The sequence below is a fragment of the Melanerpes formicivorus genome, unplaced genomic scaffold, assembly GCF_026170545.1.
Source record: "Melanerpes formicivorus ecotype bairdi unplaced genomic scaffold, bMelFor1.0.p_v2 SCAF_13, whole genome shotgun sequence".
NCBI classification, from domain to species: Eukaryota; Metazoa; Chordata; class Aves; order Piciformes; family Picidae; genus Melanerpes; species Melanerpes formicivorus.
This window is the reverse complement of record NW_027142365.1, coordinates 18,613,577-18,628,106: the sequence shown is the minus strand read 5'-3', so window position 1 is coordinate 18,628,106 and position 14,530 is coordinate 18,613,577. Positions and strand designations below refer to the sequence as shown.

General features: G+C 51.0%; 1 protein-coding gene across 1 annotated transcript in view; it reads left to right on the top strand.

Annotated features, from left to right (window-relative positions):
* The window catches only part of MALRD1 (MAM and LDL receptor class A domain containing 1), a 348,020-nt gene that overhangs the window by 221,131 nt on the left and 112,359 nt on the right, over nucleotides 1-14,530 (top strand). The window contains 3 exon segments of the mRNA XM_068146420.1: nucleotides 3,361-3,541; nucleotides 5,583-5,763; nucleotides 7,753-7,778. Coding sequence (XP_068002521.1) covers nucleotides 3,361-3,541; nucleotides 5,583-5,763; nucleotides 7,753-7,778 — 388 coding nt within the window.

The following is a 14,530-nucleotide window of genomic DNA, read 5'->3' as shown; positions in this document are numbered from 1 at the left end:
ATGAATGACTCGCTCGGTGAAGAACTTCCTCCTCACCTCGAGTCTAAACCTCCCCTGGCACAGCTTGAGACTGTGTCCCCTTGTTCTGGTGCTGGTTGCCTGGGAGAAGAGACCAACCCCTTCCTGGCTACAACCTCCTTTCAGGTAGTTGTAGAGGGCAATGAGGTCACCTCTGAGCCTCCTCTTCTCCAGGCTAAGCAACCCCAGCTCCCTCAGCCTCTCCTCACAGGGCTGTGCTCAAGGCCTCTCCCCAGCCTTGTTGCCCTTCTCTGGACACCTTCAAGTCTCTCAATGTCCTTCTTAATCTGAGGAGCCCAGAACTGGACACAGGACTCAAGGTGTGGCCTAACCAAAGCAGAGTACAGGGCACAATGACTTCCCTGCTCGTGCTGGCCACACTGTTCCTGATGCAGGCCAGGATGCCATTGGCCCTCCTGGCCACCTGGGCACACTGCTGGCTCATGTTCAGGCAGCTGTCAATCAACACCCCCAGGTCCCTCTCTGCCTGGCTGCTCTCCAGGCACTCTGACCCCAGCCTGTAGCTCTGCCTGGGGTTGCTGTGGCCAAAGTGCAGCCCCTGGCACTTGGACTTGTTGAATGCCATCCTGTTGGACTCTGCCCATCTGTCCAGTCGGTCGAGGTCCCTCTGCAGAGCCTTTCTACCCTCTAACTGACCAACATCTGCCCCTAACTTGGTGTCATCTGCAAACTTGCTGATGACTGACTCGACCCCCTCATCCAGATCATCAATGAAGATGTTGAAGAGGACAGGGCCCAGCACTGATCCCTGGGGGACACCACAGGTGCCTGGCTGTCAGCTGGATGTGTTCAGCCTGGAGAAGAGAAGGCTCCAGGGAGACCTAAGAGCAGCCTGCAGTACCTGAAGGGGGCTACAAGAAGGCTGCAGAGAGACTGTTTGCAAAGGCCTGCAGGGACAGGACTGATTTGATTGGGGTAGAATTAATGAGGTGGGAATTGCAAAAACAGAGCTCTCTTTGTTTTTCCTGCAAGCCCCAGCCCAAAATGCTGTACAAACCTGATCACATTATTGACATGGTCTGTTTGGTCACCAATTCTCCCAGGATGCTTTTGGGCAACTGTAGCACAAGTTAGAGAAATCTGAAGATGGAAAAAGCAAAGCCACAAATCAGCTTCACCCCACCTACAAGATCAGAGGCAAGCCAGCAACTCAGGGAAAGATGGTGAGAAGGGAGTGGAATGGAATGGAATGGAATGGAATGGAATGGAATGGAATGGAATGGAATGGAATGGAATGGAATGGAATGGAATGGAATGGAAAAGAATAGAATAGAATAGAATAGAATAGAATAGAATAGAATAGAATAGAATAGAATAGAATAGAATAGACCAGACTGGAAGAGACCTTCAAGATCATCAAGTCCAACCTATCATCCAACACCATGGCAACTAACCCATGGCACCAAGCACCCCATCAAGTCTCCTCCTGAACACCTCCAGTGATGATGACTCCACCACCTCCCCAGGCAGCCCATCCCAAGGGGCAATCACTCTCTCTGTGAAGAACTCTGCTTTCACTCACGAGGGTGGAGCAGGAACTTGGAGGTGGTCCCTAGGTCCTTCTTGGGTGGCAGGCTTCAGAACTGCAGGTTTTATAATCTGATTTCTGTATAATGTGGCACAAATCTGAAGGAAAGGGACCTGCCACCTCCCTAAGTGCCACATCTGCACATCTGAATGCACATGGACAGTACATTTGAGCAGCAAAAAGCCCACTGCCAGGGGCTTATGCATTACAAACATCAATGAATGCTTTCTTGTAACAGTCAGATCCTTGTTGCCACAGCTCATTATTTTTAAATGTATGCAAGTGCTTGGAGTGGCATTTAGAGTGTGTAGGATATGTAGAAGAACACAGCTGCCACAAGGCAAAACGCCTGCAGCAGCAGGGTCTGAACAGTGTAAGAAAGCTGCAGCTTCACGGCAGGCAGGGTCATAGAATCATAGAATCAACCAGGTTGGAAAAGACCTCAGAGATCATCAAGTCCACCCTATCACCCAACACCTCATGCCTAGTAGACCATGGCACCAAGTGCCACATCCAATCCCCTCTTGAACACCTCCAGGGATGCTGACTCCACCACCTCCCTGGGCAGCACAATCCAGTGGCCAATTACTCTTTCTGGGAAGAATTTCTTCCTAACATCCAGCCTAAACCTCCCTGGCACAGCTTGAGACTGTGTCTTCTTGTTCTGGTGCTGGTTGCCTGGCAGAAGAGACCAACCCCCATCTGGCTACAACCTTCCTTCAGGGAGTTGTAGACAGCAAGAAGGTCTCCCCTGAGCCTCCTCTTCTCCAGGCTAAGCAACCCCAGCTCCCTCAGCCTCTCCTCACAGGGCTGTGCTCCAGACCCCTCCACAGCCTCGTTGCCCTCCTCTGGACACGTTCAAGAGTCTCAATGTCCTTCATAAACTGAGGGGCCCAGAACTGGACACAGGACTCAAGATGTGGCCTGAGCAGTGCTGAGCACAGGGCAGAATGACTTCCCCGCTCCTGCTGGCCACACTATTCTTGATCCAGGCCCTCCCATGTGCTGCCATTGTCACAACTTTCAAAGATTCGTGACCTGTGAGGAGGGGCTGAGGGAGCTGGGGGTGTTGAGGCTGGAGAAGAGGAGGCTGAGGGAGACCTCCTTGCTCTCTGCAGCTTCCTGCAGGGAGGTTGCAGTGAGGAGGGGACAGCCTCTGCTCCTTGGTGTCAAGGGCCAGGAGCAGAGGCAATGGTTGCAAGCTGCCCCAGGGGAGGTTCAGGCTGGATGCTAGGAAATCTTTCTTGCCTGAAAGGGTTCTGAGGCCTTGGAATGTTGTGCCCAGGGCAGTGCTGGAGTCCCCATCCCTGGAGGTGTTGAAGCAGTGTGTGGAGCTGGTGCTTAGGGCCATGGTTTGGTGTTGAGCCTGCAGGACTGGGTGGAGGCTGGACTGGCTGAGCCTGGAGGTCTCTTCCAACTGGCTGTTTTCTGTGACTCTACCTTTGTGACACCCTAAGTTAAAAATGTTAACCTGAACTCACTGCCTGTCATATTTTCAAGATACCAAGAATGAATCCCACTACTGTATAAAGTTAGACAGGACTCTACCCAGGAAGGCTGCTTTGGTATTCAGTCATACACTCAGTAATTTCTCTTCTGAGCCTCCAGCTGCTATTGATGTTGAGGTGATCTGTTGGGCAATCATTTCCTTTCACTACTGGTGAAAGGTTGCCTTTGGTTGACAAAACTGAAGAGCTGGCTCCCAGTTTTCTGGTTTGGGGTTGGTTGGTTTGGTTTTACTAATAATCCACACCTACAAGTATTTCACTAGAGCTTTTTGCTTCATGTTACAGACTGATGATGGGATCATGACAATATGGAGTGAATCAGACAATCATGGGGATGAGTGGAAGAAAGCTGAGTTACACCTGGGGAAACTGAGGAATTTTGAAGTGATCTTTGAAGGCCTTCGGACCAGAGACCTAGGAGGAGGAGCAGCAATAGATGACATAGAGTTCAACAACTGCACCACAAGTAAGTTCAAGAAGAGGCAAGCTGAGAGATGGATAGAGTCATAGAATGATTGGATTGTGCCAGTTGGAAAAGGCCTCTAGAAGTGTTGAGTCCAACTTAGAATCACAGAACTGTCAGGGTTGGAAGGGACCTCAAGGCTCAGCCAGTTCCAAGCCCCTGCCATGGCCAGGGACACCTCACACTACAGCAGGTTGCTCACAGCCACAGCCAGCCTGGCTGCAAACACCTCCAGGCAGGAGGCTTCCACCACCTCCCTGGGCAGCCTGTGCCAGGCTCTCACCACCCTCATGGGGAACAACTTCTTCCTCACATCCAGTCTCAATCTCCCCACTTCTAGTTTTGCTCCATGCCTCCCAGTCCTATCACTCCCTGGCACCCTCAAAAGTCCCTCCCCAGCTTTCTTGTAGGCCTCTTCAGATACTGAAAGGACACAAGAAGGTTTCCTTGGAGCTTTCTCTTCTTCAGATTTCCAACAACAGACAATGTCTCTGGGCAGCCTGCTCCAGGGCTCCAGCACCCTCACACCACCTCACCCTCACCTCTCATCTTGAGATGAAACCTTCTCTGTTCAAGCTTGCACCTGTTTTTCCTTGTCTTATTCCTGTGCACCACCAAAAAGAGCTTGGCCCCCTCCACTTGAACCCCACCCCTCAGCTATTGATAGACATTGATCAGATCCCTCTCAGCCTTCTCCTCTCCAGACTAAACAGCCCCAGGGCTCTCAGTTTCTCTTCACAGGGGAGATGCTCAAGTCCCCTAAGCATCCTCATGACTCTCCCTTGGAGTCTCTCCAGCAGGTCTCTGTCTCTCTGGAACTGGGGAGCCCAGAACTGGACACAGGATTGCAGCTGTGGTCTCAGCAGGGCAGAGCAGAGGGGCAGCAGAACCTCCCCAGCCCTGCTGGCCACACTTCTCTTGCTGCACCCCAGGATGCCATTGGCTCTCTTGGCCACCAGGGCACATTGCTGTCCCATGCAGAACTTGCTGCCCAGCAGCACTCCAAGGCCTTTCTCCTTGGAGCTGCTCTGCACCCTCACTCTAAAGAATTTTTTCCTAATCTCCAGCCTAACTCTCCCTTCTTCCAGCTGCAATCATTTCCCCCTCATCCTCTCACTACAAGCCCTAGTCAAAAGTCCCCTCCAGGCTTTCTCAGTCCCCTTTCCCAGTCCTTACCACCTTTCACATCAGCTCTCTGTGTGACTTTTTGCATTCTACTCCACAAGCTGATGTCTGCTCCCTTCATTTCATAGAGCAGAATCCTAGAATCACAGAATCAACCAGGTTGGAAAAGACCTCAGAGATCATCACGTCCAAGCTATCACCTAATACCTAACACCTCCTGATGACTAAACCACCACCTCCCTGGGCAGCACATTCCCATGGACAATCTCTCTTGCTGGGAAGAACTTTCTCCTCACCTCCAGCCTAAACTTCTCCTGGCACAGCTTGAGACTGTGTCCTCTTGTTCTGGTGCTGGCTGCCTGGGAGAAGAGACCAATCCCCACCTGGCCACAACCTCCCTTCAGGGAGCTGGAGAGAGCAAGAAGGTCACCCCTGAGCCTCCTCTTCTCCAGGCTAAGCAACCCCAGCTCCCTCAGCCTCTCCTCACAGGGCTGTGCTCCAGACCCCTCCCCAGCCTCATTGCCCTTCTCTAGACACGTTCTCAATGTCCTTAAATTGAGGGGCCCAGAACTGGACACAGGACTCATGGTGTGGCCTAACCAGGGCTGAGCACGGGGCAGAATGATTTCCCTGCTCCTGCTGGCCACACTGTTCCTGATGCAGGCCAGGATGCCATTGGCCTTCTTGCCCCCCTGGGCACTCTCCAGGCTTTCAGTATCCTGACCTTCCTGTTGGCACCAGGATCCTGGTCTGACCTTTTCTACTCTTCTTGCTATTGATTCCTTAGCTTTGTAGAACAAGCAACCAGAATACCTTTTGCCAGATTCTCAAAGAATAACTTTTCCCACCTGACCCAAGCCTGGGGCACTGAGGACAGCAAAAGCATTTCCTATTGAAATTGGGTATTTTTCTTTTGCAGTTTCTCACTTTCCTTGGGGCTGTTGCAACAAAGCTGAAAGACAGCAAACACAATCTCACTGCGGCCAAACTGAAGGAGAAGAGCAGCATACAAACCAGAAGGGGTCAGGGGTTTCTTCTCCACCATATGGCTTGATTTGCACCACTTATTCATGTCCTGGCTTTGAAGCTGTAAAATTGCTGTAGCAAGACCCATGACCATGGTCCCCAAGGGGAACTGAAGACCACAGCACAGAATGACAGAACATGAGAGGCTGGAAAGGGCCTCCAGTTTGCTGATGACACAGCTGACTGCTGTGTGACCATCCAGCAAGCCTTGGACAGACTGAGAGGTGGGCAGAGAGGAACCTAATGAGGTTCAACAAGGACAAGTGCAGAGTCCTGCACCTGGGAAGGAAGAATAACCTGCAGCAGTACAGGCTGGGAGGGGATCTGCTGGAGAGCAGCCCCAAGGAGAAGCACCTGGGAGTGCTGGTGGGCAGCAAGGTCTGCATGGGACAGCAATGTGCCCTGGGGGCCAAGAAGGCCAATGGGGTCCTCGGGGTCATTCAGAGGCGTGTGTCCAGCAGAGCCAGGGAGGTTCTCCTCCCCCTCTCTCTGCCCTGCTGAGACCTCACCTGGAATATTGCATCCAGCTCTGGGCTTCCCAGTTCAGGAGGGACAGGGATCTGCTGGAGAGAGTCCAGCAGAGAGTACAAGGATGATGAGGGGACTGGAGCACTGCCTGGGGAGGAGAGGCTGAGAGCCCTGGGGCTGTGTAGTCTGAAAAAGAGAAAACTGAGAGGGGATTTAATAAATGTTTATAAATATCTGAGGGCTGGGGGCCAGGAAGGAAGGGACAGGGACAGGCTCTGCTCACTTGTGCCCTGGGATAGGACAAGAAGCAATGGATGTAAGCTGCAGCACAGGAGGTTCCACCTCAACACAAGGGGGAACTTCTTTACTGTAAGGGTCCCAGAGGCCTGGAGCAGGCTGCCCAGAGAGGTTGTGGAGTCTCCTTCTCTGGAGCCTTTGCAGCCCTGTCTGGATGTGTTCCTGTGTGACCTGAGCTAGATTCTATGGTCCTGCTTTGGCATGGGGCTTGGACTGGATGATCTCTTTGGGTCCCTTCCAACCCCTGACATCCTGTGATCCAGAGACCATCCAGTCCAATCCCCCTGGCACACCAGGATCACCCAGGGTAGGTCACACAGGAACACATCCAGGAGGGTTTGGAAAGTCTGCAGAGAAGGAGACTCCACAACCTCTCTGGGCAGCCTGCTCCAGGCCTCCAGCACCCTCACTGTAAAGAAGTTTACAATCATGTTGACATGGAACTTCTTGTGTTCCAGTTCAGATCCATTGCCCTTTGTCCTACCACATGTGACACCACTGAAAAGAGCCTGTCCCCTTCTTCTGGGCACCCACTCTTCAGATATTTGTAAACATTAATAAGATCTCCTTCCAGTGTTCTCTGCCCCAGGTCTCTCAGCCTTTCCTCATCACATGTCCAGTCCCTTCAGCATCCTTGTAACCTCTCTTGGACTCTCTCTAGTATATTCACAACCCTCTTTTGACTTTTGCCTTCATAATAACATCTTAGAGGGCTGGAGCACCTCTCCTACGAGGACAGACTGAGAGAGTTGGGGTTGTTCAGTCTGGAGAAGATAAGGCTCTGAGGAGACCTTCTTGTGGCCTTCCAGTATTGAAGGGGGCTACAAGAAAACTGGGGAGGGACTTTGGGCTGTCAGGGAATGATAGGACTAGGGGAGATGGGAAAAAAATAGAAATGAGTAGATTCAGATTGGATGTTAGGAAAAAGTTCTTCCCCATGAGAGGGGATAAGATGAGAGGGAATGGATTGAAGCTGGAAGAGGGGAGATTCAGACTGGAGATTAGGAAGAGATTCTTTACAGCAAGGGTGGTGAGAGCCTGGCACAGGTTGCCCAGGGAGGTGGTGGCAGCCTCATCCCTGGAGGTGTTTGCAGCCAGGCTGGATGTGGCTGTGAGCAACCTGCTGTAGTGTGAGGTGTCCAGGGGGGTTGGAGCTGGATGATCCTTGAGGTCCCTTCCAAGCCTGACAATTCTATGATTCTACCTCTTAAACATCCTGTCAGAGATAAGCTGCTCTGGGAATCTGACAGTCCATTTCCAGCATTGTTGATTTGCTTTCCTTGCTCACTCTCATGCAGCAGTGAACCACAGCTGCAGCTCACCAGTAATCCTGCTGCCAGGAGTCTGGATTTTGTACACCTGTAGTTGTAAAGACAAGGAAACTTGTGCTCCAGACACAATATGCAGAGAATAAGCATCAGGATACACATTACTCAGGTGATTTTGACTTCTGAAAAACCATCAGGGAAAGATAAATGAAAAGAAGTGAATCACAACTCCAAATGTCCAGAATGCTTGGCAACTTATTTGATTCATACCTTTTGACATGGTCTGACAAGTTAATGCCTTGAAAAGTGAGGGAAGAAGAAGGAGCCACTACAGCTCCAGTGATCTTTGTGGGCTGCCTGTTCAGGATCAGCCTTCACAAGCTCTGCTTCTCATGATGAAGTTAAAGAGGATACACATTCAGTTAGACTTGGTGTGGTGGTGAAATTCTGTTCAGTTTTTAAAGGGAAGCAGAAGCAAAATGCCACAAAGGCTTCTACTAATAAAATATTGATTCATCAAAACACATTCTTTTTAACATAGAATCAATAAGGTTGGCAAAGACCTCAGAGATCATCAAGTCCAAGCTATCACCTAACACCTCATGACTAACTAAACCATGGTGCCATGTTCAGTCCCTTTTTGAACAGCTCCAGGGATGGTGACTCCACCACCTCTCTGGGCAGCACATCCCAATGAAAAGTGACTCTTTCTAGGAAGAACTTTCTCCTCACCTCCAGCCTAAACCTCCCCTGGCACAGCTTGAGACTGTGTCCTCTTGTTCTGGTGCTGGCTGCCTGGGAGAAGAGACCAACCCCCACCTGGCTACAACCTCCCTTCAGGGAGTTGGAGAGAGCAAGAAGGTTTCCCCTGAGCCTCCTCTTCTCCAGGCTAAGCAACCCCAGCTCCCTCAGCCTCTCCTCACAGGGCTGTGCTCCACAGTATCACAGTATCACAGTATAACTAAGGTTGGAAGAGACCTCCAGACCCCTCCCCAGCTTTGTTGCCATTCTCTGGATACCTTCCAGCATCTCAACATCTTTCCTAAACTGAGGAGCCCAGAACTGGACACAGGACTCAAGATGTGGCCTAAGCAGTGCTTAGCACAGGGCAGAATGACCTCCCTGCTCCTGCTGGCCACACTCTTCCTGCTATAAAGTTTAAAATCTAGCAAGACCTGCATTGCCTGGTGGTACATTTTCTCTTTCCCTTTCTCCTCATGTATTTGTATTCCTCCCAACTTACTCTTTCTGGCAAAGACCATGGGTGAAGGCACTGCAAGCTTTTGAGCAGCTCCGCTTCCACACTCCCAATCCAAGAAGCTTTGAAAACCTCAGCAGAGAAATCCCTTCTCATTAGGATTCCATCCCAGCCTTGCAGATCAAAGAGAGGCAACTAAAACATCCCAGTGTTTGGGTGTGGAGGCTGATGTTTTTATTTCACAAGCAAGCCAGTGTTTTCTTTGAATCCTCAGCTCTGTGTGATGCTAAGCTTTACTTCTAACAGAGAACTTAGTGCCTTCTGCTCAAACACTTGAAGAAGAAGTTTAAACTCTTGCAGCAAAAAACAAATCTTCAGAACAAACCTGGCCCAAGAGTGAGAAGAAATCCAGGCAGAAAGAGCTGCTGGAGCTGATTTAGCCAGGGTACAGATTTGCTTCTTTGTTCTGATCATTGCCTTTTTTTTCTCTCTCTTCAGAAATATTTTAGTGGAGAGCAGCCCCACAGAGAAGGACCTAAGAGTCCTGGTGGATAACAATGTACCCATGGGACAGCAATGTGCCCTGGTGGCCAACAAGGCCAATGGGATCCTGGGCTGCATTCACAGGAGTGTGTCCAGCAGAGCCAGGGAGGTTCTCCTCCCCCTCTGCTCTGTCCTGGTGAGACCCCATCTTCAATATTGCATCCAGCTCTGGGCTCTCCAGTTCAGGAGGGACAGGGATCTGCTAGAGAGAGTCCAAGGGAGGGCTGCAAGGATGCTGCAGGGACTGCAGCACTGCCTGGGGAGCAGAGGCTGAGAGCCCTGGGGCTGTTTAGTCAGGAGAGAAGACTGAGAGGGATCTGATCAATGTCTATCAATAGCTGAGGGCTGGGGGTCAGGAAGGAAGGGACAGGGACAGCCTCTGCTCACTGTGCCCTGGGATAGGACAAGGGGCAATGGATGGAAACTGCAGCACAGGAGGTTCCACCTCAACATGAGGAAGAACTTCTTGACTGTGAGGGTCCCAGAGGCCTGGAGCAGGCTGCCCAGAGAGGTTGTGGAGTCTCCTCTGGAGCCTTTGCAGCCCTGTCTGGATGTGTTCCTGTGTGACCTGTGCTGGATTCTATGCTCCTGCTCTGGCAGAGGTTGGACTTGATGATCTCCTGAGGTCCCTTCCAACCCCTAACATCCTCTGAGCCTGTGAATGTTTTATGCTGTTCCATGAAAAGGTCAGTGTTGGGCTGTTCTGACACAGGACACTGGAACTGCATCCCCTGGCTGGAAGTTCTCATTGCATGGGATGAAATGAGAGTTACAATTTTTATGTGCTAGTCTAATGTTTGGAGCTTAGGAAGAAAACTATTCCTTGATTTCACGGGGAGCTGTCTGTCTACAAGTGGCTGACAGCTTTTAAATCTTCTTCACTGTGGTGGAAGAAAGCTCGTTTGGAAATATGTGGTAGCTTTAACTTAACTTCTTTCCCTGTAAAATACATTCATAGAATGGTTTCAGTTGGAAAGGGACCTTAAAAGTCATCTAATTTCAACTCCCTGCCACAACCAAGGACACCTCCTACAAGACCAGGTTGCTCAAGGCCCCAAGCACTCTGGCTTTCAAGACTTTCATCTTTGGAGCCTCCACAGCTTCTCTGGGCTACCTGTTCCAGTGCCTCACCACCCTCAGGGGGAAGAATTTCTTCCTAATGTCTAACCTAAATCCATCCAATCTGAAGCCATTTCCCCTCAGCCTGTCACTCCATGCCTTTGTTGAAAGTCCCTCTCCACCTCTCCTGTAGTACCCTTCAAATATTGGAAGGCAGCTCTTAAGCCTCCCTGGAGCCTTCTCTTCTCCAGGCTGAACACCCCCAGCTCTCTCAGCCTGTCTTCACAGCAGAGGTGCTCCAGCCCTCTGGATCTGCTATCCCAGTTCCATTTCCTGCTGTTCCATCTCATTCCACACACATTAACATGAATGTGAGTCACCCTTTTGCATAAACAATGGTACAAGCTGGAACCCAGGAGGTTCCACCCCAACATGAAGAGAAACTTCTTTGGTGTGAGGCTGCTGGAGGCCTGGAGCAGGCTGCCCAGGGGGGTTGTGGAGTCTCCTTCTCTAAGGATATTCAAAGCCAACCTGGATGTGTTCCTGTGTGACCTGCTCTAGGTGACCCTCCTTTGGGAGGAGGGTTGGACTCAGTGATCTCCAGAGGTCCCTTCTAACCTCCCTCATTCTGTGAGGCTGTGAATTTTTCACTCTTCCTGGTTATTTAGTGGCCTTAGGCACCATACTACTTGCTTTGAGCATCCTGGGGAAGCACATTGGCAGACTTTTGTATCTGCAGGTGAAACTCTTTCCTAAGAGCAAACAAAATTTGTTAGATCTGCTGTTTGTGCCAGATCCCACCCCTATCTTTTAATTAAATCTGGCCTTTTAAAAGACACATTCTGTGAGGAGAATTGCCTTGTTGTTTCTGAATGTCAAAAGATCCTGATTGTGAAACAGCCTCTGACTTGCATGGGTAGAAAGCTTTCGTCTAGCTTCTGCCTTCAAAGCTTGGTCTGTTAGAATCACAGACTGAGTTTTGGAATTTCTACACTTTGGAGGGCTGAGTATGGCTGAGTTCTGCTTCCAGTGACAGCTTCTAAGAGAGTGTATTTCATAGCATCACAGAATTGTCAGGGTTGGAAGGGACCTCAAGGATCATCGAGTTCCAACACCCCCTGCCAAGGGCAGGGACACCTCATACCACCTCACCTAACCTCACACTGTGGTTGCTCAGAGCCTGGCCTTCAAAACCTCCAGGAATGAGGCTTTCCCCACCTCCCTGGGCAACATAGAATTACATAGAATAAACCAGGTTGGAAGAGACCTTCAAGATCATTGTGTCCAACCTATCAAGCAATCCAGCACCACCTAAACAACTAACCCGTGGCACCAAGCACCCTATCGAGTCTCCTCCTGAACACGTCCACCTCAGCCTGTATCACTGCCTGGGGTTGTTGTGGCCAATGTGCAGAACCTGGCACTTGGATGTATTCAGTCTCCTGCCCTTGGACTCTGCCCATCTGTCCAGCCTGTTGAGGTCCCTCTGCAAAGCCTCTCTACCCTCCAGCAGATCAACTCCTGCCCCCCAGCTTGGTGTCATCTGCAAATTTACTGATGGCTGACTCGACCCCCTCATCCAGATCATCAGTCAAGATGTTAAAGAGGACAGGGCCCAGCACTGATCCCTGGGGCACACCACTGGTGCCTGGCTGCCAGCTGGCTGTGGCACCATTCACCACCACTCTCTGGGCTCAGCCTCCAGCCAGTTCCTAACCCAGCTCAGAGTGCTGCTGTCCAAGCCAGGGGCTGACAGCTTAGCCAGCAGTTTGCTATGGGGGACGGTGTCAAAAGGCCTTGCTGAGGTCCAGGCAGACCACATCCACAGCCTGCCCCACATCCACCAGGTGGGTCCTTCTAAGAGATTGCACATCATCTAGAAGATTGTACACTGGCTTGGGGTAGAGTGGCTGGAAAGCTGCCCAGCAGGAAAGGACCTGGGCATGATGGTTGACAGCCTGCTGAATATGAGCCATCAGTGTGCTCAGATGGCCAAGAAGGCCACTAATGCCCTGGCCTGGAGTAGTGTGGGCAGCAGGAGCAGGGAAGTGCTTGTCCCCCTATACTGGGCACTGGTGAGCCTGCACCTTCAATACTGGGTTCAGTTTTGGCCTTCTCACTCCAAGAAGTATATTGATGTGCTGGAGTTATGTCCAGAGAAGGTCAGTGGCCTGCATCAGGAACAGAGTGGCCAGCAGGAGCAGGGCGGTCATTCTGCCCTGTACCCAGCACTAGTTAGGCCACACCTTGAGTCCTGTGTCCAGTTCTGGGCCCCTCAGGTTAGGAAAGATGTTGAGATGCTGGAAGGTGTCCAGAGAAGGGCCACAAAGGTGGGGAGGGGTCTGGAGCACAGCCCTGTGTGGAGAGCTGAGGGAGCTGGGGTTGCTTAGCCTGCAGAAGAGGAGGCTCAGGGGAGACCTTCTTGCTCTCTACAGCTCCCTGAATGGAGGTTGTAGCCAGGTGGGGGTTGGTCTCTTCTCCCAGGCAACCAGCACCAGAACAAGAGGACACAGTCTCAAGCTGTGCCAGGGGAAGTTGGGCTCGAGGTGAGAAGAAAGTTCTTCCTAGAGAGAGTCGTTTGCCATTGGAATGTGCTGCCCCAGGGAGGTGGTGGAATCTCCATCCCTGGAGGTGTTCAAGAAAGGCTTGGATGTGGCACTTGGAGCCATGGCTTAGTCATCAGGAGGTGTTAGGTACTAGGTACTAAGTTGGACTTTATGACCTCTGAGGTCTTTTCCAACCTTATTGATTCCATGATTCTATGAACAAATCTGCTGAAGGGTCTGGAGAAGAGAGCTGCTGAGGAGTGGTTGTGGGAATGGGAGGTGTTTGATCTGTTTCTGCACAGCAACATGAGTAGGGAAAAGCAAGTTCTATGCAACCATCATTTCCATGCTCCTTTTGCAGGATTCAGTCAGGCAAAAGCCAAACTAGTTCTTTCTGTTTCTTAAACACCACTGAGAAGATTATGTGGCTCTTTGATGCACCCATCCTTCCCTGAAAAGTGATATCCTGTGTGGGCTTTTCCCCTTTTCCAGCATCTCTTTTGGTTTGGGGTTGTGCACGACGTGCAGCCCAGTGCTTACTGCTTCGTCCCAGATGCCTCCTGAGCTGAGCTTCTTGTGGTGTCCTTCCTGCCTTGCAGGAAATGCTGCACTTCCAAAAGGGAAGCCAAATAAGTGGCTGTGATAAACCATTAGCATTTTGTTATGCCATAATCATTGTTTGAAAGGGTGGGTTGGGTGGTTCATGAGAATCTGATCCCCAAGGATTTCCTCTAAGGGGGAAAAAGATGGTGAGCAACAGATCATCCGCGCAGATATGTCCTGTGGCCTCTCAGCTTTGGTCCAGGAGACAGTCAGCAGTTTAATTCCACACTTTTTAACAGCTTGATTTCACTGATTCTGGTTCATCTGGGGAGTTGGTCCTCTCATTCAGTATCACTAAGGTTGGAAGACACCTCAAAGATCATCCAGTACAACCTATCACCGCAGACCTCATGACTAGAGTAGGGGAGGACACTACTGCCCACTGCAGGCTTGAACTCATGACCTTCCCATTAAGGGTCTTATGCACTACCAGCTGAGCCACAGGCTGTTGAGTTCTGTCCTTTGGAATTTAACTGAGTGTTGTTAATCTGGTTAATTGCTGGTCTAAGGTTTGGGGCTGTTCAGTCTGGAGAAAAGAAGGCTCCCAGGTGACCTCATTGTGGCCTTCCAGGATCTGAAGGGGGCTACAGGAAGGCTGGGGAGGGACTGCTCAGGATCTCAGGGAGTGCTAGGACTAGGGGGAATGGAATGAAGCTGGAGGTGGGGAGATTCAGGCTGGAGGGGAGGAGGAAGTTCTTCCCCATGAGAGTGGTGAAGCCCTGGAATGGGTTGTCCAGGGAGGTGGTTGAGGCCCTGTCCCTGGAGGTGTTTAAGCCCAGGCTGGATGAGGCTCTGGCCAGCCTGATCTAGTGTGGGGTGTCCCTGCCCATGGCAGGGGGGTTGGAACTAGATGATCCTT